General features: G+C 35.2%; 8 protein-coding genes across 10 annotated transcripts in view; 5 read left to right on the top strand and 3 right to left on the bottom strand.

Moving 5' to 3' along the window:
- Nucleotides 1-91: 91 nt before the first annotated feature.
- Nucleotides 92-4,206, top strand: LOC142984237 (uncharacterized). Its single transcript, XM_076131703.1, has 4 exons — nucleotides 92-236; nucleotides 395-1,180; nucleotides 1,339-3,864; nucleotides 3,963-4,206. Exons 1-4 carry the CDS (start codon nucleotides 171-173, stop codon nucleotides 4,098-4,100), a joined length of 3,516 nt encoding a protein of 1,171 aa, XP_075987818.1. The 5' UTR covers nucleotides 92-170; the 3' UTR covers nucleotides 4,101-4,206.
- A 326-nt stretch (nucleotides 4,207-4,532) lies between these two features.
- On the top strand, nucleotides 4,533-6,604 carry LOC142984238 (cysteine-rich PDZ-binding protein). Its single transcript, XM_076131705.1, has 2 exons — nucleotides 4,533-4,928; nucleotides 5,338-6,604. The coding sequence occupies exons 1-2, from the start codon at nucleotides 4,756-4,758 to the stop codon at nucleotides 5,465-5,467; spliced, it is 303 nt and encodes a 100-aa protein (XP_075987820.1). The 5' UTR covers nucleotides 4,533-4,755; the 3' UTR covers nucleotides 5,468-6,604.
- Nucleotides 6,605-7,282: 678 nt separating this feature from the next.
- On the top strand, nucleotides 7,283-8,965 carry LOC142984278 (uncharacterized). The gene is made up of 3 exons (XM_076131760.1): nucleotides 7,283-7,435; nucleotides 7,920-8,132; nucleotides 8,649-8,965. Exons 1-3 carry the CDS (start codon nucleotides 7,397-7,399, stop codon nucleotides 8,913-8,915), a joined length of 519 nt encoding a protein of 172 aa, XP_075987875.1. The 5' UTR covers nucleotides 7,283-7,396; the 3' UTR covers nucleotides 8,916-8,965.
- A 316-nt stretch (nucleotides 8,966-9,281) lies between these two features.
- Nucleotides 9,282-12,325, top strand: LOC142984213 (uncharacterized). 2 transcript variants are annotated; one of them, XM_076131658.1, is made up of 2 exons: nucleotides 9,282-9,421; nucleotides 10,119-12,325. In XM_076131658.1, exons 1-2 carry the CDS (start codon nucleotides 9,371-9,373, stop codon nucleotides 11,841-11,843), a joined length of 1,776 nt encoding a protein of 591 aa, XP_075987773.1. In that variant the 5' UTR covers nucleotides 9,282-9,370; the 3' UTR covers nucleotides 11,844-12,325. The 2 variants fall into 2 exon arrangements, 1 of the variants encoding a protein (XP_075987773.1); XR_012960137.1 differs by lacking the exon at nucleotides 10,119-12,325 and adding an exon at nucleotides 9,640-9,907 and having other exon boundaries at nucleotides 9,287-9,421.
- A 130-nt stretch (nucleotides 12,326-12,455) lies between these two features.
- On the top strand, nucleotides 12,456-13,843 carry LOC142984218 (uncharacterized). The gene is made up of 2 exons (XM_076131666.1): nucleotides 12,456-12,637; nucleotides 12,970-13,843. Exons 1-2 carry the CDS (start codon nucleotides 12,599-12,601, stop codon nucleotides 13,324-13,326), a joined length of 396 nt encoding a protein of 131 aa, XP_075987781.1. The 5' UTR covers nucleotides 12,456-12,598; the 3' UTR covers nucleotides 13,327-13,843.
- A 53-nt stretch (nucleotides 13,844-13,896) lies between these two features.
- Nucleotides 13,897-15,256, bottom strand: LOC142984217 (uncharacterized). The gene is made up of 3 exons (XM_076131665.1): nucleotides 15,122-15,256; nucleotides 14,568-14,675; nucleotides 13,897-14,210 (listed from the first exon to the last, which is right to left on the bottom strand). Exons 1-3 carry the CDS (start codon nucleotides 15,155-15,157, stop codon nucleotides 13,899-13,901), a joined length of 456 nt encoding a protein of 151 aa, XP_075987780.1. The 5' UTR covers nucleotides 15,158-15,256; the 3' UTR covers nucleotides 13,897-13,898.
- A 742-nt stretch (nucleotides 15,257-15,998) lies between these two features.
- LOC142984282 (uncharacterized) lies at nucleotides 15,999-17,689 on the bottom strand. Of its 2 annotated transcripts, none has more exons than XM_076131765.1 (4): nucleotides 17,512-17,689; nucleotides 17,391-17,433; nucleotides 16,654-16,802; nucleotides 15,999-16,191 (listed from the first exon to the last, which is right to left on the bottom strand). In XM_076131765.1, the coding sequence occupies exons 1-4, from the start codon at nucleotides 17,575-17,577 to the stop codon at nucleotides 16,153-16,155; spliced, it is 297 nt and encodes a 98-aa protein (XP_075987880.1). In that variant the 5' UTR covers nucleotides 17,578-17,689; the 3' UTR covers nucleotides 15,999-16,152. The 2 variants fall into 2 exon arrangements, with proteins under 2 accessions (XP_075987880.1, XP_075987879.1); XM_076131764.1 differs by having other exon boundaries at nucleotides 15,999-16,319; nucleotides 17,512-17,688.
- Nucleotides 17,690-18,305: 616 nt separating this feature from the next.
- Nucleotides 18,306-27,394, bottom strand: part of LOC142984307 (uncharacterized) — a 60,020-nt gene continuing 50,931 nt past the window's right edge. The window contains exons 3-5 of the mRNA XM_076131826.1: nucleotides 26,138-26,279; nucleotides 24,777-24,967; nucleotides 18,306-23,225 (exon numbers count right to left, since the gene is read on the bottom strand). Coding sequence (XP_075987941.1) covers nucleotides 19,368-23,225; nucleotides 24,777-24,967; nucleotides 26,138-26,279 — 4,191 coding nt within the window. The 3' untranslated portion in view covers nucleotides 18,306-19,367. The remainder of the gene's footprint in view (nucleotides 23,226-24,776; nucleotides 24,968-26,137; nucleotides 26,280-27,394) is intronic.

Below are 27,394 nucleotides of genomic sequence, written 5' to 3'. Positions count from 1 at the left end.
TCACGCTAACAGAAAGTCAATCATCAGAAATATAGAAATTTAATATAGGCAAGATTTCACGGACATGTTTCACCATAAATATCGATTTGATATTTATCAGAAAACATTAATTATAGTGTTGTTAGAATTACACACCGTTGGGGAAATGTGGTTTCGATCAGTGAGGTAAAATGCACACAATGAAATGTATTTTGGTTGATATTATTTTCATTTGTGTTATTGCTAAAACGTTGGCGGTAAGTTGAGTCAATATTGTTTATAATTTTTATCAAAATCCAAAAAAAATACAGAAAAAATGGTTTTTACAAGTATATCAATATGAATATGAGTAAAAATTATTGTAAGACAACTAATCTAAAACAAAAATAATTTCTTATTAGTTCACATTTTACAGGAGCAACCATCGTCAGAACTAGATATAGGTAAAGTTGTAGAATTCATAAATTCACTGCGAATAAAGCACGCTGAAGAAGTGAAAAACGATAGAGAACATTTACAAAATGATGAAAAGCTGTTCGGGCGTGTTAAGTATGTTCCTGTAGAACACTTACTTGTTCCTAACCCTAACATTGAAACAAAAAATGTACCGAACAATAATGAACCAGAAACTCAATCTTTATCTGAAATTGAACCTGCAGATAAATCACACAAAGATTTCCCAAAAAGCAAAAATTCGCAAAAAAAGGTTGCAAAATCTGAACACGTTGCTAAAGATCCCAATATAATTAATAGTCGGATAGGCAAAGTTTACAAAGGAAATGCAAACAATAATTATAAAGCAAGACAAAATGAGAATAGCGTAAGTAATCATAGAAACCAGAAAGTCAACAACAAATATCAACAAAATTGGAAACAAAGATATGACAATTTTGAGAAATATTTACGGTCGCAACTAGATCTTGTGTCATCTAAGCAATACAACCGCGGCGGGAATAATGAAAATAGATTATCAAAATTCAAAAAATATTCATTATATCTATTCAAGAGGTTTCTTAGAAATAACATAAATAATGCAGACTTTGACACCAGCGGAATGAGTACTAAGGAGAAAATTGCAAAATTAACTGTTTTTGTCAAAAACAAACTCCGATACTACCTTTCTAACTTCAAAATATTCATACACGAAATTGTCATTAAATTTCTACGAAACGTGATGTTGAAAGAAAAATTCAACGAAAAGGTAAATACGATTTGAAATATAACAGTTTATTGCATTGGCAAGTTCTTTATTAAACATTCTTGTAGAAAGACGTACCTATATGCACACTATGCACAGTATTTTAAATGTGACGTATAATTATTTTTTTTATTTGTGCGGATATTTTTTTCTGTTCACAGACTAAACAAGATAGCAATCGGCCCAAAAGATACACACAATTGAGGCAAGGGTACAGCCAAGCTCCTGATGCGTGCAAAAAATACAGTGAAAACCTCGAAATTATGTGGTCTAAGCTATCTAAATACATCAATTCTACCGAGCCAGTTGACAAAACAGTATTACACAATATAGTAGTCATGATAGAAGGTTATTTTGAACATCTAGGCACAAAAGAAAAAACAGCAGTGACGCGGCAGGCCAGAAAAAATGATAAGATTGGCAAAATCCTAAAAAAGGTAAATAAACTCTTAGGTAAACATAACGCAGAGGAGAAAATACAAGAGCTAATAAAAAAACACTTTAAACCAAAATATACTGATGAAGATCCCGAATGTAGGGGAACTAATGAAAATATCCTGGCCTCAGCCATCGACCTGTCATACAAGAATTATTTAGACAATTCCAAATGTCATGGTGATTACGACGCCGGATCGTTAAGACAAGTGTATCTAGCTACAACGTTAAAAAATGATTACATGACGCAATATCGGGAGCTCAATGACAATAACGATCCCTCTATCTTAAAAGAAAACGAAACATCTGAAGATTTCCAAAAAAGTCGAGTCCCAGATATTAAACGATTTCAACATAGATTAGTAAATCAAAATTCACAAAATTCTAATAGAGAGTCAGATATATTTCAACGTAAGTCGAAGAAATCCAAAAAAAAATCTAGGAAACTGAAATCACACAATGGCGATCCGTGTGTAAAATACGCTAGTCGTAAATTTTTGTTATCGCTACGAAACACTATCGAACGTTTCCTAGCGCTGCATGACTGTCAAGAGGACGATACTCTGAGATCATCAGATAAAAAAGGAATAATCGAAACGTATGTACCTCATACAAAACTTTACGAAAATATAGAACACACGCCCAATCCCAAACAAGCAAAGTATAAACAATTAAGTCAAAATCATAGTTATAAATATATAGGCAGGAGTAGCAATAATTATGGTCAAATACCACAACCAGAGGGATATAAATCAATGTTCGTTGCACAAAATACTGCATATGAGAATCCAGCGTCATGGAGTCAGCAAAACGAAGAACGGAATGTGGCACATGTGCTGAATTATAAATATCTTCCACCAACTATCAGTGGCAGTAATTATGCAGCTAACTACATTGTTCAAGCATCATCATCATTGCCACCATATTTAAATGATAAAGCGATAGGTAACAGTTTGAATTTGAATGTAAATTCCAAAAACACTGCATATTCTAATAATATTTCTGTTCGTAATCCTATGGAAGAAAATAGCAAATTTGAATTATATGAAAGGAATGAACACATTAATAATAAAATGGAAGATCTAAACAAAAGTCCTGTTGATACGATTGCGCGAGAAAATGGAAAGATTCGCGTTATTGAGGTTAACAGAGAAGATTTAGTAAATGATGACGAAGTTAGAGGCACTTCAACAGAAAAAATACAAATGGACTACGATGCTGTTGTCGATATTATAAAAAATGTACATAATATTTCACTACAAAAACCTCAAGTAAAAATGGATAGCATTTCCACTAATAATAAAAAAGGATACGTAGAACTTTCGTACCTTGTGAAGTATCCTAAATCGATACTATATCGTCCGCAATATTTAGTAAAAAATATACTAGATTACGATGAATTTGCCAAAGTAGCCAACGATTTGTACATCACTGATGAAAATAAGCAACTGCTGAAAATAGTAAGATACCTACCAGATAACAGCACCGAAGTTTTATTCGAAACTGATGATTTAAAGGGGCCATTTCAATTATTCGACGCGAAACATGAAGATAGCATGAAGGAGACCGGTGCATCTTTATTAAAATCTTTGAGTATTAGTTCAAGTACAGAGTCCTCGCTAACACAAACTATAAATAACGAATCTGAATTTATTAACAAATATGATATAGTTAAATTTACTAGAGAGGGAACCGGAATAAACTCTCAAAAGAAACGATTGACAGAAGATAACCTAAATTTAAAAGAATATCAGGACTCATTTAAATATGCTAATGAAAAACACAGTAAATTTTACCGAAATTATGAACACGTAAGAAGTCCACAGGAGAATTTGGAGCCTCGAGCCAATTTTGATAAAATTATCGGCAATTCGGATGGTACTATAACTTCTAACGTACAAAATTATGGTACTGGTATTAATTTCGACGATAGTGGTTTAAATAATTTGAATGTTAATGCTGAAGACAGTTCAGTTGTAAAATCTTTTGCCGTTGAAAATAACGCAGCTGTTTCAATGAGCAAAGATAGCATAAATTCTAATGCTAGCTCCACTCCCAGTCAAAGTGAATTAGCAGCTGAATTTATACGTTATGCCAACGATAACTTGAAAAGTGAAGAAAGCAATATAAACTCCAATTCGCAAGTACTTGAAGAATTGCGTTCTCAAGTTGCTACGACTGGCTCTATTTCTGATAGACAGTCAGAAAGTTGGTGGGAAAACTGGAAGAACCAGCTTATTGCGCAAGTTAAGGTAAATAAAATTAAATAATGATAAGAGCAAAAACATAAATCGTTTGTATAAATACAAATATCGCGATGGTCTAATGCAAAGTAACTATTACATTTCAGGCACTCTCAATTAAGGTGATAAAACTATTAAATACGCTCAAGGGCACTAAAGAAAGTACTAATACTGAAGAGAATTCCAAAGCGAAAATTAAAGAAAATGCTGGAACATTAGCAAATAAAAAGCTGCAAAGGAAATAGTTACTTATGGCCTTTATATTTTTAAACTCAAAACATTTTTTTGATCTACAGTGTACTTAGTTATTATTGAGTAAATTATTTGTATGTATAAGCGTCGTTTTTTATATATTCCTACGTATTGGAGGTTTTCACCCATAACGACTCATAAAATTAGGTGCGTTAAAAATATACACCGGACAGTAGCTCGATTCTCTACCACTATCGACTACCGACAACCGGCTAGCTATCGAAATTTTGGCATTTAGAATGCACTGCCAAAATGTTTCCTACGACACCCGTCAGAGGCGCTAATCAGATTTTCATACAAAATTTCTCGATGACAGGTCGGTTGTCGGTAGTCGATAGTAGTAGAGAATCGAGGCACGGTAATACCGATGAAAGGATCGAAACGTAATTGACAGTTGCCAGTAATTGGCACTTGACAAATGACAGTTGAAAACTGACAGAAGAGCATTGTTTTGTTGTGCTTAGCTGTTTCGAGTTAATTTTATCAATTTGTGATCAATTAGTCATACTATCTTAGTCCTATACTTTCCACGAAAAACATTATATTAAAACATTAGTACATACATTAATAGCTAGTCATTGTAACCTACTCTGGTTAGGAAAGTTGAGCATTTTGAGGTTAACTTTAGTTTTGTTTTGAATCTACAAAATGGTTTGCGAGAAATGTGAGAAGAAATTGGGCCGTGTAATAACCCCAGACCCTTGGAAAGCTGGTGCGAGGAACACAGTGGAGTCTGGCGGACGCAAAGTTGGTGAAAACAAAGCACTTACCGCCAAAAAAGGTCGCTTCAATCCGTACACATCTAAGTTTCAAGAATGCAGGTAACTGTTTAACTTTTTTTAATTCCTAACAACAAATTTATGAATTTTTGATTAGCATGTAATGTTTTGTTCTTTCCTTTTTAATTAGATTTTTCTGTGATTTGACTTATGTCACCTAATTCGTAATTGTACAGTCAAACAAAAACAGTCGTAGGTATATCAGATTTTCCTGTAAGGGTCTCCATCTTATTGTCACATATGGCTGTAAACCACAAATTTGGCCAGCCACAGATAATTTTACCAAAAAACAAAAAATATATGTGCATGTCTATATCTCAAAAGAACGACATACTACTAACATTGATTGAATTTTCTAGATTTTCAACCTAATTTATCATTTGTATTTCGATCTGCATAGGAAAGCTATGTTCTAGATGTCAATGCCAATAATCTATTTTCTTAATTTCAGAATATGCCGCACCAAGGTACATCAAGTAGGCTCCCACTACTGCCAAGCCTGTGCCTACAAGAAGGGTATCTGCGCCATGTGTGGCAAGAAGATATTGGACACTAAGAACTATAGACAAAGCTCTACTTAAAGATTTACTCATAAATTTATAGATGTAGGTTTCTAGGGGCAAAATGGTGAGATTTACATAGGGTTATTTATGTCTGGAATTTATCATTCTATCTTGTATAATAATGTCCTCCTAGCCGATATACGGCTATGGCGGTCAGTTTCATTGAAACTGGCCATCTGTGCAGGACTTTGTTTATAGTGTCCAAGTATGTGCACAATACACAGGTACACTCTCTATTCCCTTACTCACATAACCCGGTGGGACGGATGACCAACACAACCAGTGAGAGGTCAGGCGCAGGACCGACGGCTTTACGTGCTCTCCGAGGCACGGAACTGTCTATCTTGTATACTTACATAATAAACAATAGAGATACTCAAATGTATGAACACTTAAAATAGCCATGTAAAAGTCTACAATTATGGTTTAAATAGAGTAACAGTAGGATAAAAACAAATACCACTGTTTAGGACCCTAATATTTTACCTACCACCAAGTTTATAGTATAAATAATAATTCAAAGCAAATAAATGCTTTGTTTTTATATTAAAAACGTATAAGTACATTGAACTGACAAATGGGTAAAGAAGGCAAAATAGTGGTCTGCAATACTTAAAAGTAATGTATATACTTAAAGACTTCCGCACACAGTATTCTGGAGCAGGACATGAACGGGTTATAAGAGAAACGTGTCACATTATAATGTATGTTTTACCTTACAAGTAGGCATACAGATCGATTTGCGGTAACAGTGCGGGAGCATCCTACACTGCTCTTAACTGTTTAACGTCACGATCCCATGTTCTGACTGTGGAGTCTCTAATAATAATAATATACATCAATATAATTTATTATAATCATATTTAATTATTATAAGCAGTAGAATTTATAAACAGTCATCATATACATTCACTATAGAACAACGAATGTCTTTGCTAGCACTTTTTATAGTACTTTTACTAGAACAGTTGTATTAACGAGTTGTAATTTTAAATGTATGGAATTAAATGTATGATATTACTTATCCTGTATGTATGAATGATATTTGTGAAACGTTTGATCGCTATGAACTGAGGATTCATAATAAAATTGTAAATATTTTTTTGTAATGTAAGATTTTTTATATAAATAAAACAATTGTATTGACTACCTATATATCTTTGTTTTTTATTTACCGACTTCAAAATTGGAGGAGGTGCTATTTTTGATTTATTGTGATAGGTACCTACTTATTAAATACGGATTGAAGTATCGGAAATTGATATTTATCTTTGAAGAAAGTGTTTGTAAATCAATCAATATTTGCTTAGTACTTAGAGTTGGGGACAATTTTTTAATAGCACACATTGGTTCATGATTTTTGCTATCATTGTATAGGTATACCTATAAGGGAATCGAACCCATTTCACTTGTAGCAATAGCAGAGACCCATGGCGGCGCACACTAATCTCCGAAGTAAAAATCTTTTACTTCAAAACTTTTATATTATATCAGATAGTTAAGAGCCGTGAATTAATCACGTGATGATTTTTGTCCATGATTTTATATAGAATCCCTACCCTCCTTTTGAAACTTGCGTGATTAAAGGACAGTCCCTTAGTTCTTTTAAATAAACACTTTACACCTGTAGTTTCTTCAAAATACCACAATATTTATGACAAAAAGCTGACCTATTGCGAGAATCAAAGTCACATCTACGCATAACATAACGACCATATAACAATTGCGCGATACATTTATTTACATAACCCAGGAATGCATGTTATTCAGTTATTTTCATCAATGTTAAGGTTACTTGATTCTAATTCAATTATTATTGCACAACGGCGGCCGCGGTGCTTGTACAACATTGAGCCAATCAAGATTGTTGATAAAGCCTAGCCTAGCATGTCATTCTGAACAGCTGAACAGAAACTAAAATGACTTGTGTGTACAGTATCGTTTAATATGTTAGTTATTTATATTATGATGCTGAATTTTGCTAAGGTAAGCAAATATTATTTTTAATTAGAAAGCTGTTAGTTTTCTTGTTTAGTTTCATAGCGGGGATATCGGTGCTGAGTATTAAGTATCTTTTTTACGTCGATTAATTTAATTTGGATTTATGTAGGTATATACGCAATGTTTATAAACGAAACACTGCTCTATATAAAAGTGTAGTCAGGGGCATATTCAATTACTAGGTAGACTAAGTAGATACTTACTTGTACCCTGAATATGCCTTGTTCGTGTTTGATATCAGTAGATTGCTGCTACTAGGTAAGTATTCCCCTTGCAGTTTATGTTACCTAAAGTACCTACTTAGGTAAATTACAAACTCCATAACACTGCCTGATGTTTGAACGGGAAATCAAACTTGAAACCATTAGATCGGCAAATTAAACATCTAGGCAATACTCTTCTATTCTAAAACTATTCCTACTTCCGACGTTCACTTTTATTTAATGCTCCAAAATATATTCTTTTTCAGCTCGCTTTTAGTGACCCACTAACCAATTCACAAAAAGAATCTAAGGGCCAAGCGTTGAACGATTTTGCGAATCTTTTGAAGAACATTATCAAAGTGAATGAAGAAAGAGTAGAAGCAATCAGAAAGATCACTAACTTGCAGGATTATATGTTGACTAAGAACCAAATGAGCCTTGACGATGACTATGATGACTCCGTTGAAGAACTTGTTGAAGTAAGTATTTGCTTTATAAAGGAATCATCAAACAGTACCTACTGGCAGTGCAGGGATTTAGTTATTTGTGCCTATAGTTCTTAATTTGTAACTGGAGTAATCTCAAAATGAATAAATTCGGATGCCTTTCGGCTAGAGCCTCCTAGATCCCACCACCTATGCTCAGAAAATAATTTAGCCAAAACGCCGAAATCCGTAATAATCACGGATTTCTCGGCCATCTGGCGGTTCGGCTTCTTTTCCAGGACCGCTAATAATTTGATCAGGGTGTCGCTAGGAACGTCTAACATACCTACAAACGAAAAGGGTTTAAATAAAATACACAATGTATGAGTATAGGTAATCTTATCAGGGATGTTATGGATATGAAATTTCGGATACGGAGCTCCCTAACATCCTTGATTCTTATAATCTATTATTTTTTACTTTATCCGGCATTAGAACTCTGTGAGGTACAGTCGGTCGAAGAAGAAGGTGTACTTTGAGCAAAATATTGACTGTTTACTCCTTTTCCAGGCCCCTCCAGCCCTCAGAAGAAAAGGAGAGAACGAAACAGACATATTGAAAAGATGCGTAAAATTATACAAAGAAAATAAGAAGCAGCCCTATGAAATAGCAAGGATTTGTTCACAACAGGGCGTGCATATTTGTAACGTGTTATGTCGAAACAAACTTCACAGTAATTACAAGAAAAATAACTTGTGTACGATCTCTATACATTTTAAAATTATAAAAGAATGTCAAGACAAATGTAAGACAGAGTTAGGTAAAAAATATGTTTAGTTTTTAACTTAAGAGTTTTTTTTTACAATAAATGTGAATAATTTTATTAATCAGGTTTGTTTTTTTTTGTGCGTCATTGTTTGTCTATGCAGCACTCATATCGCTTGCATTGATAGCCGAGTCTTTTCGAAGTTATGTGTGTATTTTATCACCCTTATGTGCCTAAAATTTGTTTAACGCACTTCTTGAGGCCATTGAAGAGCCTTGCCCAGTGACGCGTTAAAAAAACTCTAGGTTCTGAAGAAGAAATTCCAATGTTTGCTACCCTTTCCTTCGTATTACTAATCTCTTGGTATAAATAAAGTGTGACGCCAAATCTAGTGGACTTATTTTACACCTCCACACTCCGTTTTATGAGTTAAAAATGTACAATGCAATCAAAACCAACACACGAACTCGTTATTCTGAAACAGTATTTTTACCATAAATATTTATAGGCTTGCATTCATGTTAAAATGTTTGGAAGGATTATTATTCTTTTATATTTTTCTTCGTTAATATGTAGTGTAAGTATATGCATTTTTTAAATTAAAACAGGTTATCAGTATACGCATACAACAGTTCTTGATGGAATGCAAAATCCCCAACCCGCACTTAACTGACGTGTTGGACTTAAGACCTGATCTCTGCCTCATTCTGGGGGGAGATTCCTGTCCCGCAGTGGTACATAATTGGGTTGAATTTTATTTTATTTCATAAGAATATCTGTGGTCTATTCAAACAGGGTGTCCAAGAAAGGAGAGTATCGGTATTCACGAGTGATCAATCGAGGAATATCTTCACAAATTTACTAAGCACTATTATCAAACTGAATGAAAAAAGACTGAAAACTTTAAAAGAAAAGGATCAGTTCGAAGAGTTTCAGTTTGAAATTAGGGACAATCTGAGGACCGACGGACGTTTCAATCGTAAACGAACGCGTGGCACTTTAATTCTTATCGTTTCAGATTATAGTTGAAATTATGATAAAGATCTTAAATTTTTAAACTTAATCAGCTTTTTATTTAAACCTATCGACTCTTAGTTGTATTTTTTTATTTGTAAGCAAATGGTAGTACAATTTTTAATGAGTACCACATCGCAACGCGTAAAGACTGTTTCCGTAAACAACTTGGAAACATGTGGCCAGATTTAATAAGTTTAACTTGTAAACCAATATTTTACAAAAACTGTGACACACATTTAGGCACGTTTTCTTTTCAGAATCGTTCGGATTCAACATTACCCGTTACATGGAGTAACTTCTCAGCAGTTACGCAGCCCGAAATGTTCCCAGAGCTAGCCCTCCAGGAGAAGAGAATCTTAAACCAAAGTCTATTTGGAATGGTGCAACGTTTTCTTAATGATTACGTTCATAAGAATACAACCATGCCTGCTATTACCAGTACACCTGATGCTAACAAAGAATATAGACAAACAGACGAAATGAGCGCGTCAGAACCAGGTACTAAACACAAAAAACCTCAAGTAAAATTAGCACCTAAAATTGTAATGAAAACTAAAACGACTAGCAGATTTGATATGTTTGAAGCAGCGGTCAACAATTTTGAACGAGATTCATTGTCAGACACAGATTTCGAAGGGATACAGTCCCCAGGAATGAAAGTCACTAGGTTTGACAGCAGCACTGAAGATGAACGGAAATCTAATAAAAATAGAAAGAAAGACCTCGAACCTTTACTCGATTCGTCTGAAGTAGAACGAAAGTTAGAAAAACACAATAAAAAATATTACGAAAAGTTAGCGAGGGAGAAACGAAAACAAAAGAATTTGACAAAATCAAACACTGAGAAACGAAAAAAACATAAAGAAAAATATAAATATAAATCTGATAAACGCTCTGCTGAGAGTACTGAAGATGTAGGAAGCAAAAGTAAATTCAAGAAACAAAAAGGTCGTAAAACATCAGAGAGCACAAAGCATGAGAAAAGTCTTCAACTTCGCTCTGAATCAGTTGAGAGTTTCCTATTTGTGGATGACCTTAATATAATACATGAGAAGCAAGCTCCGAAAACATCACATACGGGTAATGACGACGAAGACTACAAACGTAAGAATATACCAAAGTTAAAAATAAAACGTATCAAACAAAAAAGTAAACCAAAAGTATCAGAAGATTCGACAGAATTGACCTCTGCAAAGACGTTGCCTGTGATTGATATGAGCGAAAATATTGAAACACTAAGTTATATACCTGAAAAGCCAAAAGCAAAAAGCGAAAAACGCAAACATAAAATCAAGCATGATCCTGAACCAGAAACAATTGCTACGGAATTAATTGAAACGACCACAAAACGATCTAAAAAGAAGGTGACTCTTGAACCACAGACGTTTACAGAAGCAAACACTACGTCGCAAGCCACTACTGTCACTATTAAGGTAACAAATGATGAGAAAAAACTTAAAAACGAGATCAAGAAAAATACCAATGTTGCTGTATCAGTAGTTACTCAAAGTGGTGTTAATAAAAAAGATGGTTTAACTTTAAAGCAAGTCCCTAGCTTACTATTGACTGCTCCAAATAAAACACATAATAATGACAGTGAACTAAAAATGATAGGCAGAGAGGGGCAAGACGCAGAAAGTGATGATGAAGAGGATTTCTCTCGAGCAGAAATATTCTTATCAGATCCCGATGAAGGTTCTGAAGAGACAGACAAACATGAAACGAAACACAAGGCATTGAGATACAAATCCAGGTCTAGAAAAAGTGTGCTAAAATGTATTGGCAAGAAAGCTTTGAAATTATGCAAGAAGTCTTGTCGTAATGCTTATAAAAACGTTTGTAAGAGAATGAGATGTACTACGGGGTCTCGAAAAGATCTTGGAAAGCAGTGTCGCAAGAGTTGTCAAAGAACATTTAGGTATAGCAAGTACAGTGCTGAGAGGTGGCAGTCCTCTGAGTCAAGTAGCAGTTTCAGCGATTAAATTACCTTTAAGTGAATTTTTATGTTTGTTTAACACATAATTGACGTTTAGATTATATCGCTGACAGTTGGCAGCTCCTCTCATGATCAACTATTGTGTCAACCGCATTGTAATCTTACTGGAAAAAGTGGCAGTGAGTTTCTCGCTTGCTCTTCTTGTAAGACTCTGCCCCCTTTCCTAGCGCTAGAGCCTGATTCAATAATTGTTACGACTATCATAAGTGTCAACATCTGACTATTACGAATAAATGATTTGATTTTGATATAATAACAGGAACTTAGTAGAGCACCTTGTAATTATGCTGATGGTCGCCTGTTTGATACCGATTCTTTGTTTTAGCATTATCAATTATATAGTGTAGATAAATCGTGCATATCAAGACTCTTTGTTAAGTTGTCGGCCTATTAGAAATTTGGGAAGGAATTTTGTTGCTTTGGTGTGGTCCTTTCGCTAGGAATTATAATAATGCGTTTACTTTAATAAATGGCCATTAAATTTACGTAATAGGTATGTGTTTCTGTTTTTATACCGACGCAGTTGTCGAGCGAAAATACCTACTTAGAATACAACATACTTGCATTATTGAAAAATACCATAGTTTATGAGTACGTTATTATGATCTTGAAATACACTATTATTGTGTTCAATTTTATTTAACATTATATTATATTTGAAATGCGATTACTTTCTATTTCGTTGTGCGTTAGTAATAAAATGTAAAATGTTTCAACTTCGTGTTACATGCGCGTGTTGATATGAATTTTGTCGCTACAGTTATTGTGTTATTTCATGTGGTAAGTTTGATTTTACTTACTAATTTAATATTAATTATTATTAATCTTTGAAATTGTACATGAATAAAAATTGTAAATTGTATTACACCTAAATATGCATCATATTTTTCTACAAACATACATACAACACTAGTCGTGTGACTCTGTACAGTCGGTACTATCGAGTATCGACAGTTTGTGATTTAAAATATACTGCACAAATAGATTCTACGGCGCCCGCTAGATGCAAAATTACTCGATAACTGGTTTTCGATAGTTCATAGAGGTAAAGAATCTCACTACAAATATAGAATGTTCAAGCGGAAACTGAAAGCGTAATCCTTTAATTACAGACAAAAGCCTTAGCTGAAACGACAAATACAGTCAAAGATAATCATGACATCGGTGACGAAATACCTGCATCAGGCTACCGTCTTGCCAGCGAAGAAGAACAATCAGACGAAGAAGAAAGTCAGTCAGAACAATATGAAGTGAAAGAAGAATCCCTGGACCCCAGCGCAGACGGCAGGAGGTTTAACAGAGGGTGTATGAGAAAGGCAACTAAGTCTTGTACAAAAGCTTGCTCCAGGGCTTATAAATATGTGTGTTATAAACGTAGATGTACTAAAAGGGCTAAAAGGGCTCTCAAACGGGAATGCCGAAGTAGCTGCCATTTTTCTTTCGTGGCACATAGAGGATACGAGGAGTAGAAAGCGTTACCTATTCTCTCTACCGTCGGTACTATCGAGTATCGAGAGTTTGACACACAAAATGTGTTTAAAATAGTTCCTACGGCGCCCGCTAGAGGCGTTGATGTAATTTTTAGTCTAAATTTCTCTATAGTTAGCCGGTTGTCAACAGTCGACAGTTAGGAATCGCGCTACTTAAATAAATATGGGTGAGTGTAGTGTTTCGTGTAAGGACAAATATTTGCTTCTTCTATAAATGTATATTTATTTACTAAACCTACTGAATCGTTATAAATGTTGATTAAATTAAATGGAATTTATTTTTTTATTTAAAATGCGTTAAAGTTTTTACATAAATAAACGTAAATACGGGATTATTTTGTTGACATTCAGATACTTCTGTAATTGTGTATATTTAATTATCAATCTAGTGTGTTGCGGCACACCTGCGGAACATTCAACGCATAACGTTCTGTTCACCTACGACACATCAGCCGATTACGTCGCGTTTGCGTCAAACTTTCTTTCGCCGAATGTTCGAGGCCACAGGTTCGGCAGGTGTGTCACTATACTTAAAGTTTATTAAATAAGGTTTAAGAATTCATAAAATAGCTTTTGCAATTCCTTTTACATTCTTTCTTGAGAGCTTTCTTTAGTTTTCTTCTACAATCGTACAAAGAACATGCGTCTTTAGCCGCAGCCTTACAAGCCTTCTTACATAGTTTTGAAGCCTTCTTCTGACATCCCCGCCAAGGACTTGCTCTTAAAACTATTGGTGATATAATGAGTTGTTTATTATTTAGTAAGCCCAAGTTTTCCCCGTGGTCCTGGTCGTTGGTACGGGTAAAATTGTGCAATGAATTATTTACAAACTGTTTCTCATATTCGTTTGGCTCTTTATTTTCCTGCAATTAATTAAAATATAAATTGAAATAAATCATCTTATGTACGAAAAAGATTTTCACTTAACTAAATTGGCGGCTTCCGTGGCGCAGTGGTTAATGTGGTCGCTATGAAACTACCATTGTGTCGGCAGGATTTTTGTGATCCACAAATAGTTGTGTCGGATCTAGTCGTACGTTGCGTCCGTTGTTTGCTTGTTTGTTAAAAGTCCCCGTGATACAAGAGTAATTCTTAGTGCGGGAGTTGCCTTTTAAAATGTTAATGTTACGGATGTTTCCGCAACTTTCGACCTAACAAAAGAAAAAGTATTTGTTGCCAGTTTTAACTAACACAACAATAAAGTATTTTTAAAATCTTACCTTCATAAGGATGAGAGCTCTGAAATGAGACTGATTGCCGTCCAACACCAGCTCGTCTATAATGTCAATATCAGGGTTGATCGTATCCAACATACTTGTTTCGGTGACCTGATATAGAAATACAGTTAACATTTCAAATCTCCAAGAAGTACATTGTAATTCCTCCTCTCAGACACTCTTACAAGTCGATTGATGGAAAAATGTCGATCTGACTGTAAAATTCTTTGCAGTCCGTGTAAAAATATGTACCAATTCATGATCCTAATGTCTGATTACGGCATAAGTACTTCTACCAAATTTTGCTCAGCAATAGGTAATAGGTAAGTAAATACTTTGTACAGTCGGTACTGTCGAATATCGAAAGTTTGACAAATATAATATACTGCCAAAATAATTTCTACGACGCCCATCAGAGGCGCTCGTCAGATTTTCTTACAAAATTTCTCGATGTCGAAGCCGGTTGTCGGTAGTCGATAGTAGTAGAGAATCGAGCAACAGAACCTTGTGGTAAATGGCTAAATCTTATCTAATTATGCATTAAACGTCATACTTACTATAAACAACGACAAAGCGATTATAATTTTTTTCATGATGACATTTGTAGATATAAAATTAAGTGTACGAAAAATATTCTTACTGACAATACTGTGAATAAAAATCAAATGTGGAAGGAGTTAGCAACTGTCAAAATCTTCATATTATCATTGTTAATTAAAAATTAAGAGAAGATTGGTGACGAATTGATTTTATGGTGTTTGATAGCAATTAGCAAACAGCTAACGAACTTTGTGTGTGTCTACGTAAGGCTACGTGATTAAGAAAAAAGTGGATTTTGTAAGTATTCTCTGTACCTTATTATTTTATTATGAAATGAAAGAAATAACGAGAAAACTAAAGTACCTACATTAAGTAAAAGTGTAGTCTTCGATTTTATTTCAAATAAGATTTCCAGAAGGACTAAAAGACCTCCCAAAAAGTAGTAGTAGTAGTAAGATTAGGATCTCCCAAAAAGTATAAAGCGTTAATAACTTGCGTGAATTTTCCACTACAGTTTTGTCAATTTGATTAACCTGAAACTACTTATTTAATCGTCCTACTTGAAATAATCAAGTAACGATTTCCAGAAAGACTAAAAGACCGACTAGGATCTTGCAAAAAGTATAAAGCGTTAATAACTTGCGTGAATTTGTCACTCTAGTTTAGTCCATTTGATTGACCTCAAACTATTCAAATAACTCAGCCTATGGACTTTTGTTTCAAGGTGGTTGCTTAGCAGTCCAAAAAAACGACTTTAAAATATTTTTTTATATATTTTATTTAATATTGTGTTATTGGCGGAATTAGGCATAAAGCCAGGATCGCCACGAAACTAAACAAAAAAAACCCAGCCTATAAGTATTGAACTTACCGGCTAAAATAACACACACAACATATAAAACACAAAAACATTTATTTCCTTTCAATTTTCGCCAGCCTCACATCCCGTGTGTAGATGCGGTATCCAGGCGAGGTCACTCTGAATTCATATTGGAGTTCGTTGAGGTAGTCTTCGAAGAAACAGTCGAACTGATGGTAGCAGTCTGCCTCACACTTGTCCCTCATTCGCTTGAGAAACACCGGGGTGCTGAGGACAGTGCCAGGATTACGTGTCACCACGCTTGGACAGAGTCTTAAGCACATCTTACGCCAATAGTAGCACGATTCCTCTTTAGGTGTCGGTCTCAGCTCGAAATGCTTTTGTTTTTCCCGAACCTAGAAACTTACTAATGTTAAATACGTAGGAGAACCGGCTTTATCTATATTTTTGTAGTATATCTAAGCGGGCCGAGCGTGAATCTTACTTAGAGGAATTAAGACTGAGTTTCGCTAAACAAAAAAAATATTATGGATATATTTAAATGAAACGTCTAACAGACAAAATGGGCTAATACATACAAGAAGCTAGCAATCAGGTGGCCTGTTGTATAAACATCAGCCAAATCTCTTTTTTGGAGCATATTTTTGGGAGAAACCACCTTGTGCCATCCCAAGTATGATGGGATAAGGACTAGAAAAAGAGTTTATGAGCGTCATGGTTGTGTCTTACCGGTGCGCGAGTAGTGACATCAGACTCTTTATAATAACAGAGTAGGCAGCGGTGGTCGAAGTACGCCGACGTGATCTTACACCCGGACGGACAACGCGGAGTAGTGCGCTTGGCGTTCGGACAGTCTGGCCGAGGAGATACCGATATATCTGTCATAGAACGAACAATAAACTAGGTATCATACATACAAACATGAAATCACACTTTTTATCAACACCCAAAGTAGTAGGTAGGTTGGTACGATCCTTACAAATTTCCCTTGCCTCATTCACATCCATACATCTTGTTGTACAGGACCGCCGGTTACGAGTGCTACGCATCTGATTAAAAATATTATTTATAAACTATCGATCAACTAAGTAGGTACTGTCTAATCGGGTTTGTAGATTAAGAGTCCCTATAATACAATCAAACTCTCGCATTTGTACTATCAGCATAGATATTATTATATGTATACCTACATATGTTTGCGGCCCCACAATATCGCGGTAAACGGGTTAAAACCGACGTCAACGCAAGTGTGGATTGTTATGATGATAATTCGTTGCAATCCCTGCATTCATTTTCCGTACCTAATCACTGCCAAAAATCGCTCTAGCATAATAGTATAAGCACAGATCTAACTTCTTCAAATTGAATGTCAGCACTACGCATTATGCTCCTATCTTTATACTTCATATTCCTTTTAAGCATTCTTTTCAATAAAAAATTGTGATAAAATTAAATCTTAATTATACCATTATATGGAACTTCATTTAACGGTTCTTCTTCGACACTGTTCTGAAAAAAAAAGGTTTACAATTTTTAATACCCACATTTTTAAATTTTTTACCGATAAATTTAAATTATTTTTTCTACCTCTTGTAAAATTTTCCCTAAGCTTTGTGAACATAGTACGAGAATAATAAGCCCAAATAAAAACATTCAGATAGAATATATAACAATGTTTGTAAAACAAATATATTGACTTAATTATTTTACAGTCATCAACCGTAGAATTGATTTGATACGCCAATTTATTACGTAAGCAATGAAAACAAATCTATTGACGCTCGTTTTGTAGGGATTTATCTTCTTTCTATAATCTTAAATCATATTTAATTTTCTTTTAATTTATTTCTACATGAACTTCAGTCATTTTTTATTAATATCTTAGTAGATTTTTTGTTGTGCCTGTGTACAATACGCGTATTAATTACCACATTGTTTGTGGGTCCTATTAAGGCTCCTTGAGCGGCGCCCTACGTGAGGAGACTTGTTTTAAATAATCAGATGTATCAGAATTTCAAATAAATCTTTTGTTTCTAAAAACATTACAATTCTGTGAAAATACATTCTTACTTATATATCGTCTTAACGTGTGTTATTTTCAAGGTGCTGATGTTATTAACAGACTTCAAAAAACAGTAGGTTCCTAACTTTGAACTAGATTCTCTATAGTATTTGTAGAGACAGACCTCTATTTCAACATTTCTAATATTTAACGTCTGTTCCTCATAATCTTTGTCATGTTCAACTCTGAAAATACAGCAGGAAGTATATTTCAGGATTGGCCGTAAATTAATTGCCAATTAATCTACGCCCCGAGGTACTCTTGCACCCTTGGGTAAGGATATAGTGGCTATTTCATTAGTCAAAATGAAACAAAAACATAACATTTTATTCTTATTTATTTCTGATAAAAAATACAATATTTATAACTGTGATAATAACATGTTAATTAATTAAGTATAGTTACAGTAAAACTTTATCTTCGCCCGATAATCTTCAACAAACATTATTGTTAATAAATATAAGTATTATTTAACTATTATATACTTATGTAATAAACAAATGGCCCAGAAATCTATATTTCTGCATTAACCGCTGCAACCTAAATAAAGTAGGTACTTAAAATAAACTTATTTTTAATATTGGTAATACTTTCGGACGGAATGTCAAATGGTAATTTAATAATAATATATATTTACGATAACAAGTCAATTGATTATTTCATTTGTAATAAATATAATTGTGACATAAAATTAAATACGATTAGATTTATTTTCACAACCTAAAAATGATAGAATGTATTTTTTATTTTTTTATTTTAAGTCGTTACATTAAAAGGCACATTTGGAATGTAATTTGAAAAAATAATATATTTTAAAATACATTAATATTAGTGTTTGTGGCACTTAATAAGACACTTTCGAAGATTAAGCCTAATCTTAAGTACTTAAATGTTGCTTAACATTTTTTTTATATATTTCTGAATTTATACATTTACTTGCAAATGCTACGTGTTTGTAGTTAATATAATCACGTAATGTGATATTTTATAAATTGTAAAGATCATAAAGATCGTTTATATACAGAAATAACCGACAATAGTCGGGATTATAATATAAATAAGATTTTAATAATGCATTTCGGCAAACCTCGTTCATGTTTAGAAATTATCTCCCTTTTTATTATTCTGAACGAGTTGTCGAGACTTATATTTAAATTCTTACTTAAGTCAAGCATATCGATTATTAATTTGTATTGAAGCAAATTGTACCAATGCTCGACTTCGAGGTGTCCGTTTATTTCATCGACATATTTACTTCAGTAAAATGTATGGAAACCAATAACACTTACAATGACTATAGAATTATCTTCACGATCCTTATTTATACCCCAGCTAACTCCTGGACAACGATATACTCCTTTTCATCTCCCAAATGAATAATTTACAGTTTTCCCCCACTCGGACTTCTAGAGCTACTCTTTATCGATGTAATAGAAATGTTTCCAGAACTACTGAACGTCGGCGGCGGTGACCGCGGCAACGAGAACTTCGTGTCACTCAAATTCTCCTGACTCAACGACTTCTGTGTCGTAAAAACCGGTATTTTCGACGAAACGCCCGCGACCGGCTGTTTCACCTTCTCCGCTTTAACCGGTATATTACTCGGTTTCGCGGAAATCATCGGTTTCTGACTTGAAGGAGGCTCCGGTGATCGCAGTTGCATCTGATCTAGCTGCGATAGTCTACGGTTTTCTAGATCAGTGCTCGTCACTATTGTACCTTTTGGAGATTCGTATGTCGCCGTGCGGAATTTGATGTGACTGTTTCTCGGCAGGTCGAAGTCTGAGTGGCGTTTCTTTGGTTCGTTCGATAAGTTTTTCGTTCGTTTCACGTCAGCCTGTTGTTTTGCGGAAAAGTGCCTTTCGTTGAGAATGAAATCATTAAGCAGTTCGATGTCTAGCTCGTAAGATAAGGGTGATTCTTCGTACGGTGGCGCCCTCTGTCTGCTGGAGATTTTGTCTTTACTTTCCTTTTGCTTTTGTATTTTCTCCGTACGCGGTGTTACTACCTGTATTTCTGTGATGTGATCTCTATGACTATCGATTTCCTTGCATTCTTTTTCAACATCAGTTATCGCTTTCGGGTCAATAGTGTACCTAGTCTTAGTAAGTTCCACAGAGTCTCGACTAGTTGTTTGTACATCATCTAGATCTTGAATAATTCTGATTCCCATCTGCGATAATTCTTCGGAGCTTTTTTGCGACATGAAATTCGGATCATTTTTGAGTTTTTCCATTAACATTTTAGCTTGTTCTTCATCCATTTCTGTAGTGTTTAGTATGATAGTTTCCGTTCTAGTGTAAGCAGGTTCGTCTGTAGTAAAGTGCATGTTAGGATTCTGTCTCTTGATTTCATCTAAGACTCTCTTATCGATGTCTTGAACATCACCTTCCTCTAACTTCATTTCATCAACCTGACCTCCTCTCATAATACCAAAGCTTATTTGTTCAACTTGTAAAGGCGCTTCGGATTTCGTTGTGATGTATTTAGTAGAGATTTTCTCTACATTTTGTGTGATAACTTTATTGCCAAAATCATCTTCAGCTACGTTGACCGTGACAGTTTTTTGTACAGGCTCTTGTGTCATTGTTATAGACATATTAGCTGGTTCCATGTACAGTGTTCTGTTCTCTCGTTCATCATGTCTCCTTCTTATACCTTCAAGCACGTCTGGCGGCATCATTCTTATAGTAGGCTCGCCAATCTCTATAGACTTAGTGTACGATTTTCTTTTCTCTTCGACCGGTTGAATCTTCTCCGTAGTTATAGTTACAACATTGGTATTATTGGTACTCTCTTTGGGTTCATTCCATTCAGCAGTTGGGAAAGATTCCATTTTCTTGTTGTATTTCAAGCTGTTGTTGTTCGATCCGACTCTAATGTTGCTTACGAAATCATCGTAATCACGGACTTTTTCTGTTTGCGAGCTAGCTTTTAAATCGAAGTTTACGATGTCTGGTTGATGCATAGCTGACTTAAAAGCGTCTGTCTGAGGTGTTTCTTTACTTGTACTGGCTTCATGTTTGTCTTTGTCTGCACTTTGGTCAATGTGTACATTTAGTATCGGGTTTTTGGCTAGCAATTTCTTCATCATGTCAGATTTGGGTCTCTCCAAGCTATTGACGTACGAATTACGCGACATTTTCAAGTCGTCCGGTATATTTGTGTCGTAAGTCATTGATAGTTTCTCTTCGTATTTAGGAGGAGCCGGCTTTTCTGCTGGTGGTGACATTTCATGTGTACTGTCCAAAGAACTCATGTTGCTGCCATCTGAAGTAGACTTCGCGAATTCGGATACTAGTTTCAAATGTACTTTCATGTTTTCATCCATTATTCTACGAGCAAGATGGTCGGATGTTTCGTGTTCTGTTTCTTTGTACAATTCGAATTCTTTCGGCTTAGTAAGGGTTTGTTCTTCAGCTTTCTCAGAGTCCACGGAGCTGCTTGAACCTTTTACGATAGCGTCTTCCAAATTGCCGAATTCTGAAGCCTTCTTGAGACGGTTTCTTTGGAACGTATTAAGGCCTTCCATAGCGGAAGTTTTAGCGATGTTCAAACTCAATCTCGGTTCCTTATGTTTAATCACGATTCCTTTATCTTGGTCTATCATTTCAGGGAGGACATCTTCACCACCGGCGTCGAAGAAAGTAGTTTCTACTACTGACATAGCTTTCCTCTTTTTAGGAGAAATTGTATTATCCTCAATCTCAGCATCTTCGGCAGATATATCCAGACTTTGTGCCCTTTCTAAAGTACCAGTTGATGGTTTACTAGACTTGGTCCTAAGTTCGAACCTGGATAGATCACCGAGGGAAGCCGCTTTTCGTTCATTCTCATCTAAAATAGAAGTATTATCTGACACGGAACGGACAGTATCATTCATCGGCGAACTGTGGATAGTGATATCGCTATTATTCAATTCAATAGTTGTAGAACCTTTATCGCTTTTGTCGCTCTGGTTCAATGACCTTACTGAATGAATATCTTGGTTCGACGACATATTAGACTTAGAGTCTTCAAAGAAGTTATTCAGTGAATCACTTTCTCTTTTAAAGGGTTTAGTTACGATATCATCAATGTCATCTTGACTGAAGTTGATCGACTCTTCGAGACGTGAACTTTTTGTTTTATTCACTTTAGGAGTAGAAGTGTTTATCTGTGATGATACGGTAGAAGTTGACAAAGTTGAAGAGTCATGTAACACACTAGAATGTTGCTTTTCATTGCTTAGGAAGTCTGTAACATTCTTCAACTGTTCGAGTATACTGTCATCTGTTTTGTTCTTCTCATGGTCAGGGGGCGAAGGCGCCTTGCCTTTAGACTTCTTAGGTTTCGGAGCTTCCTCCTTCTTATGCTCAACTTTATCTTTCTCATAAATCAAGTCTGAAGAACTCTTTCTATTACTTCTAGCCGCTTTAGCCGCATCTAACATGTGTTGTGGCAATTCCTGAGGGATTCCATTCTCGTCTCTCTTAATCCCGCTAGAGTTTAAATCATTCCTTGCGAAAGTAGTAAGTGTTGTTTCTGTTGTTCTAGAAACTTCTGAAGTTCTAGACGCATCTGAGGCCCTAGATGTTTCTAGATTGATTGTAGTGTCAGATTCGTTTGTTTTGACTCTCGCGTTCGGGATAGGTGGAGCCATTTTCTCCCTCCTTTTAGCGACTACGGGCTTTTTCTGTTCCGTTTCATTTTCATGTTTGATTTGCGCAGTCGGTGCTGGTCTTTGTGGTTCTGGCTTGTCTATTTCATCAACAGATTTCTTTTCAACAGTCACTGAACCGTTTTCAACGCTCTTATGTTTCAAGACTCCATCATCCGGCACGTTTGGTGGTAGTACTCTTATTCCGAATTTCATTCCTCTTTTCGGATCGTATTCACGTTTCTGTACTTCTGCTTGTTCGATATGATGTGATGCTATTCCGTTTTCAGGCTGTATTATTTGTACATCACTGCCTGTAGAATGCCTGTTTTTATTCCTTTCAGGTTTGTTCACAGATGAAGGGACTTCAGAATGTCTAGACTGTTTCGCTAGTTTTGTATTCTTCTCGTTCTCTCTTTCTAATGTTGTGTGTTCCTTCTTTTCCTTCTTAGTTCTTTCGAGTGTGGTGGATGTGATGATCTTATCTGAGATCATCTTCTTGATGCCTGACTTAGATTGTTTGGTTTCCAGTGTGGAGTTGTTTGAGTGTGATGTGTTTGGTGACTTCGGCGGGTGGAGGAGCTTTGCTTCTTTTTCAAGCTGTAACAGAGACAACACAATATTTTAGTATAAGATTTGTACCCATTTGGGAAGGTGTGATTTTATGTACGTAATTTTTACCCCAGAATTAACTAGTATATATTTGACACCGGTTTCCCGTGGCAAGGAACCGTAGGAATATTGAATTTAGTATTCATAATTATAAAAAGATATCGATGTATATTAATATTTGATATGAGAAACTAGTTTGAAGGTGACTATGAGAGGAAACTTGAATAAAATAAAATAACTTTTTGTTTCTAACTAAATATAGCTTACATCTGCGTATTCAACCCACTTAGAACGCTATAGAAACTGATAGAAATATCTTTTGTATGTTAAAAAAGTTTAGTGTTCTATGGTGTGTATAAACTAAAACATAAGTTAATATTTTATAAATGTCATGTTAGAGTTATTTGTAATACTTTTTTGCGGCATTTTCACAGGACATATTAATATTCAGAAAGCTCCCAAGACCCGGAAAGAGATAGCAATAAAATATATTATTATATATTCCTGTAAATCTATAACCGTTGGCATTTGTCATTATATCTGCACGAATTAGCCATTGTTTAGAGTAAATACAATAGCCTGGATTCCTCCGTGTGCATAGTATTGTATTCTAAACATTCATTGTTAATTACGATAACATTCACATACATCGACGGTTATGTATGGTAAACTTCCTGAAGTATTTAATCGAACAGGTAATGTATTTGATTACTTAATTTATGTTGTTAACTAATAATTTTGTCGCGTAATTCCTAAGCAGAACTATTGAACGTAGGATTTTAATTATACCTACTTACTAGTGTTTAAAATAAACGTATTTACTAAGATTTTTCAACATAATAGACACATTAGTATGGATTTTAAGAACTGAAAATAGTATTTTAAGGAAATTCGTTTTGTGATTGTATTAAATTATTTACGGTTTATTGTCATTAAAGTCAAAATATGGCATTGAAGTATACTCATGTGAATACTAACGTAATAGTGAAAACATACCTACATATATTTACCAATCTATGCTGAAATTTAAAGTCTAGAATGGACCTCATTAATTTTGAGTCAATTGTTAGTACCTACTCAAAGAATATTTTTGACTTTTTGAGACAATTTTCATTCACTATCAGTCAGTAAATAGACTAAACATAGGTAGGTATTACTTTCACGTGGGAACTGAACCTGGTAGTGAAATAGTACCTTAACCACTGCGCCACGGATGTTATTATGTAAACTTATAGTATCCTTTATGTATACAGAAATGGGAATAAGAAAAAGTACCTAGTTAAAAGAATTCAAGCAAAGTTTTGGGTTGCCACGCCGCTACCATAGCGTCAGGATGGCGTGGGTCGATTCCCACACGGAAAAAGTATTTTAGTGATCCACGATTAATTGTTTCGGGTTTAGTTGTACTTTGTGTCTGTTATTTGTATGTTTATAAAAGTCCCCGCGACAATTCTACGGCAAATCTTAGTGCGGGAGTTGTCTTTAAAAAAAACTGAATTCCACAGTTGCGTGGGAGTAAAAAAAAATTAAAGTTCTCACCGTGTTAACATCGCTAGTGGAGCCAGCTCGCTTCAGCAGCGGGTGGTGCACCGCCCTCCCCGCGCCGCTTGTCCGCCCCCCCTCAACCAGCTCCAGTTCCACCGGGTAAGGAGACGCCAGCGACAAGATACCGACAGCGTCCTCTAGCGGCGTGCCCGTGAACTCGATCTTTATACTCTTGATCTTGTCACCTGGAAAAAGATTTTTTCAATTTTAAGAAGAAAGAATAGAAATCATGCGTAATTATGCGTGGATGTAAGTCCACAGACTTTAAAGCAGTGGTTCCCAAACAGTGGTCCGTGGAAGTCAAAATATGGTCCGTGAATTATTTTAAAATTCTCAGGATGATTAATACACTTTATTTTTAATGTACTTACATAGTGGTCTTAGCTAACAAGAATAATATAAAAGTCCCGAACTAAGAAAAGGTTGGTAACTCCTGCTTTAAAGTAATGTGTGTGTTAGCTCAAACGGTGAAAGAAAACATCCTTGCATAGTTAAAGAGATGCGAAATCCTAATGTAGATCGCGACTATACAATACTAATCTCTCCTTTTCGGGAGTGACAATTATGGGTAAATATGTTTTCGGTGTAAAATTTACATGTACACAAATTGTACAAAAAGCTAAATGTCAACATTTGACTTTATTACTGATAAAATCAGATGATACTACAAGATCTCAATATAATAAAATATGTTAAGTACCTAAAACTACTCAACATTAATAAAAACTTCTGGCGCCAAAATGTATTAATAATAATGATTTATAAGGTCTGTACGAATGTCAAAAGTACATTATTATTATCGTGACATTACACAAATGTTGTGTTTTTGGTAGAAAGTCCCCTGCTGACCTTCACAAATGTCAAGAGCGTAATGTCTGTGACATTCCCGTGTCATGACTCGTTACACTTGCACATAATTATTTTTCATTGATATTAGTACGACTCATTGCCTTGCCCCTCCCCTATTAAGGAGGAGACCCTTGCCCACCTCACGGTCGGACATGAGTTAAAAAACTGTTTATATTGAGGAGAGGAAATTAATAGAGTGCGTGAAATACAGTAGGAAAGGCGGCCTTTTCGTAGATTTTATCTTTATACGGATCGTTAAGGACCAATGACCAATCCTGTAATGATCCTTCAGGACGAATTCCTTGTTTAAGCTATTATTAACCACATTTATTTTTATTTTACTACTTCTCACATCGCTCATCTTTGCATCATAAGTTTATCCAAAATTTTGGTAATTACCTATAAGAAAAGAGCTGTTTTATGTCTTATGTACCAAAGACAGGAATTCAGGTCTCATAAACAAAATTTTCACTCTCGTTAATTTCAATGCAAACGCAGTCCATTACCTGGTTGTAACTTGGCAGCGGCAGCGGGTCCGCTCCTGAGCACGGAGTGGACGTGCACGCCGTCCCTGGCGCCGCCTCCGCACCTGAACCCAAGTCCTGTGAAGTCTCGAGCCCATAGCTTCACGCGGCGCACGCGACCTCGCTGGGGACAACATAGAAAAATAAATAAATATGGTGCCTTAATTAGCTTTATAAAATTTTTCTAGATGCGTTCCTGGATGGATGGCCTGACGCAACAATCGACCGAGGGGACTGGAAACTCAGGGAAGAGGCCTTTGCTCTGCAGCGGGACATAGAAACAGGCTAATTAAAAAAAAACAGCTTTATATCTCAAGGACGATTGATGTCGGGCATAAAAACAATAGCTGGTCATAAAAACGTAAGCTAAATCAATACAGGAGGTTTTTTGGTAAGAATGTATTTTGTGCTGACCCCACCTAACGTGGGATAAGGACAAGACAAAGAAGGTGGCCTTATGACCGGTCACTACTTCCAGATAATAGTCATTTATCAGGTCTTAATTTATCAGAAATATATCAAATGCCATAATTCAAGTGCGCATTAACACTATTATGATCTAGGTAAAGTTTGTTACCCATTCAATTGATCTTTATTCATTTTTCTGAATCTTTATCTTTGACCGTTTTTTGCTGTAGTGTATAAAATATTATAGTACTCAAAAATATAAGCAATTTGCGGCTTTAAAAAACTACCCATTAGTCAAATTATATTTTAGACATGAGATTATAATTCTGAAAAATTTTATTTCGTTATCGCAGAGTAATTTTTTACCCGATTTATGCAAATTGTAATGATAAATTGACTTGAGTTTTACAAAGTACAAATTTGAAACAAGTTCAACGCCCAAATCAATAGACAAAAGGTGTTTTTTTTCAAAGGACCGACTAAGGTCATACTTATTGTTTATGGTTCTAAAAAACTCATATCTATTATCGATGATTTCACAAGCTTGATGACTTGGAATGACATCATCGGTCTGAGAGGCTTGCATCCGTTTAGTGTTGCTATTAAATAATAAGTTTAATTTGTATTCTGACCGCATGCAAGTCGGGGTATTCTATTCAAAAGGAAATGTGGTCATTTAAGAACTTGGAACGCGATGACTGTTTCAAAAAGTAGGCATTGCGTGCATACTTGCAGCATAATTTGACACTTAAATTAGTTTTAAAAGGCCTTTCGGGCGGCTTGAACAACTTTGACACTAGGTTGACCACAAACCCTACGATAACAAGATAA

Source organism: Anticarsia gemmatalis, chromosome 26, assembly GCF_050436995.1.
Source record: "Anticarsia gemmatalis isolate Benzon Research Colony breed Stoneville strain chromosome 26, ilAntGemm2 primary, whole genome shotgun sequence".
Lineage (NCBI taxonomy): Eukaryota > Metazoa > Arthropoda > Insecta > Lepidoptera > Erebidae > Anticarsia > Anticarsia gemmatalis.
The sequence above is the reverse complement of the archived record's forward strand: the minus strand, read 5'-3'. Positions and strand labels throughout refer to the sequence as shown.

Excerpts from the sequence above, each read along its gene's own strand:
- LOC142984238 (XM_076131705.1), top strand. The coding sequence starts at position 4,756 with ATGGTTTGCGAGAAATGTGAGAAGAAATTGGGCCGTGTAATAACCCCA. Across the intron at positions 4,929-5,337 it reads TCTAAGTTTCAAGAATGCAG|AATATGCCGCACCAAGGTAC; the intron begins GTAACTGTTTAA and ends TCTTAATTTCAG.
- LOC142984282 (XM_076131764.1), bottom strand. The coding sequence starts at position 17,577 with ATGTTTTTATTTGGGCTTATTATTCTCGTACTATGTTCACAAAGCTTA. Across the intron at positions 17,434-17,511 it reads TAGGGAAAATTTTACAAGAG|AACAGTGTCGAAGAAGAACC; the intron begins GTAGAAAAAATA and ends TTTTTTTTTCAG. Across the intron at positions 16,803-17,390 it reads AAATGAAGTTCCATATAATG|ATATATCGGTATCTCCTCGG; the intron begins GTATAATTAAGA and ends GTTCTATGACAG.
- LOC142984217 (XM_076131665.1), bottom strand. The coding sequence starts at position 15,157 with ATGAAAAAAATTATAATCGCTTTGTCGTTGTTTATA. Across the intron at positions 14,676-15,121 it reads TCGCTTTGTCGTTGTTTATA|GTCACCGAAACAAGTATGTT; the intron begins GTAAGTATGACG and ends TTTCTATATCAG. Across the intron at positions 14,211-14,567 it reads GAGCTCTCATCCTTATGAAG|GAAAATAAAGAGCCAAACGA; the intron begins GTAAGATTTTAA and ends AATTAATTGCAG.
- LOC142984218 (XM_076131666.1), top strand. The coding sequence starts at position 12,599 with ATGAATTTTGTCGCTACAGTTATTGTGTTATTTCATGTG. Across the intron at positions 12,638-12,969 it reads TTATTGTGTTATTTCATGTG|ACAAAAGCCTTAGCTGAAAC; the intron begins GTAAGTTTGATT and ends CTTTAATTACAG.
- LOC142984213 (XM_076131658.1), top strand. The coding sequence starts at position 9,371 with ATGTTTGGAAGGATTATTATTCTTTTATATTTTTCTTCGTTAATATGT. Across the intron at positions 9,422-10,118 it reads TTTCTTCGTTAATATGTAGT|AATCGTTCGGATTCAACATT; the intron begins GTAAGTATATGC and ends TTTTCTTTTCAG.
- LOC142984237 (XM_076131703.1), top strand. The coding sequence starts at position 171 with ATGCACACAATGAAATGTATTTTGGTTGATATTATTTTCATTTGTGTT. Across the intron at positions 237-394 it reads TTATTGCTAAAACGTTGGCG|GAGCAACCATCGTCAGAACT; the intron begins GTAAGTTGAGTC and ends CACATTTTACAG. Across the intron at positions 1,181-1,338 it reads AAGAAAAATTCAACGAAAAG|ACTAAACAAGATAGCAATCG; the intron begins GTAAATACGATT and ends TTCTGTTCACAG.
- LOC142984278 (XM_076131760.1), top strand. The coding sequence starts at position 7,397 with ATGTTAGTTATTTATATTATGATGCTGAATTTTGCTAAG. Across the intron at positions 7,436-7,919 it reads TGATGCTGAATTTTGCTAAG|CTCGCTTTTAGTGACCCACT; the intron begins GTAAGCAAATAT and ends ATTCTTTTTCAG. Across the intron at positions 8,133-8,648 it reads CCGTTGAAGAACTTGTTGAA|GCCCCTCCAGCCCTCAGAAG; the intron begins GTAAGTATTTGC and ends CTCCTTTTCCAG.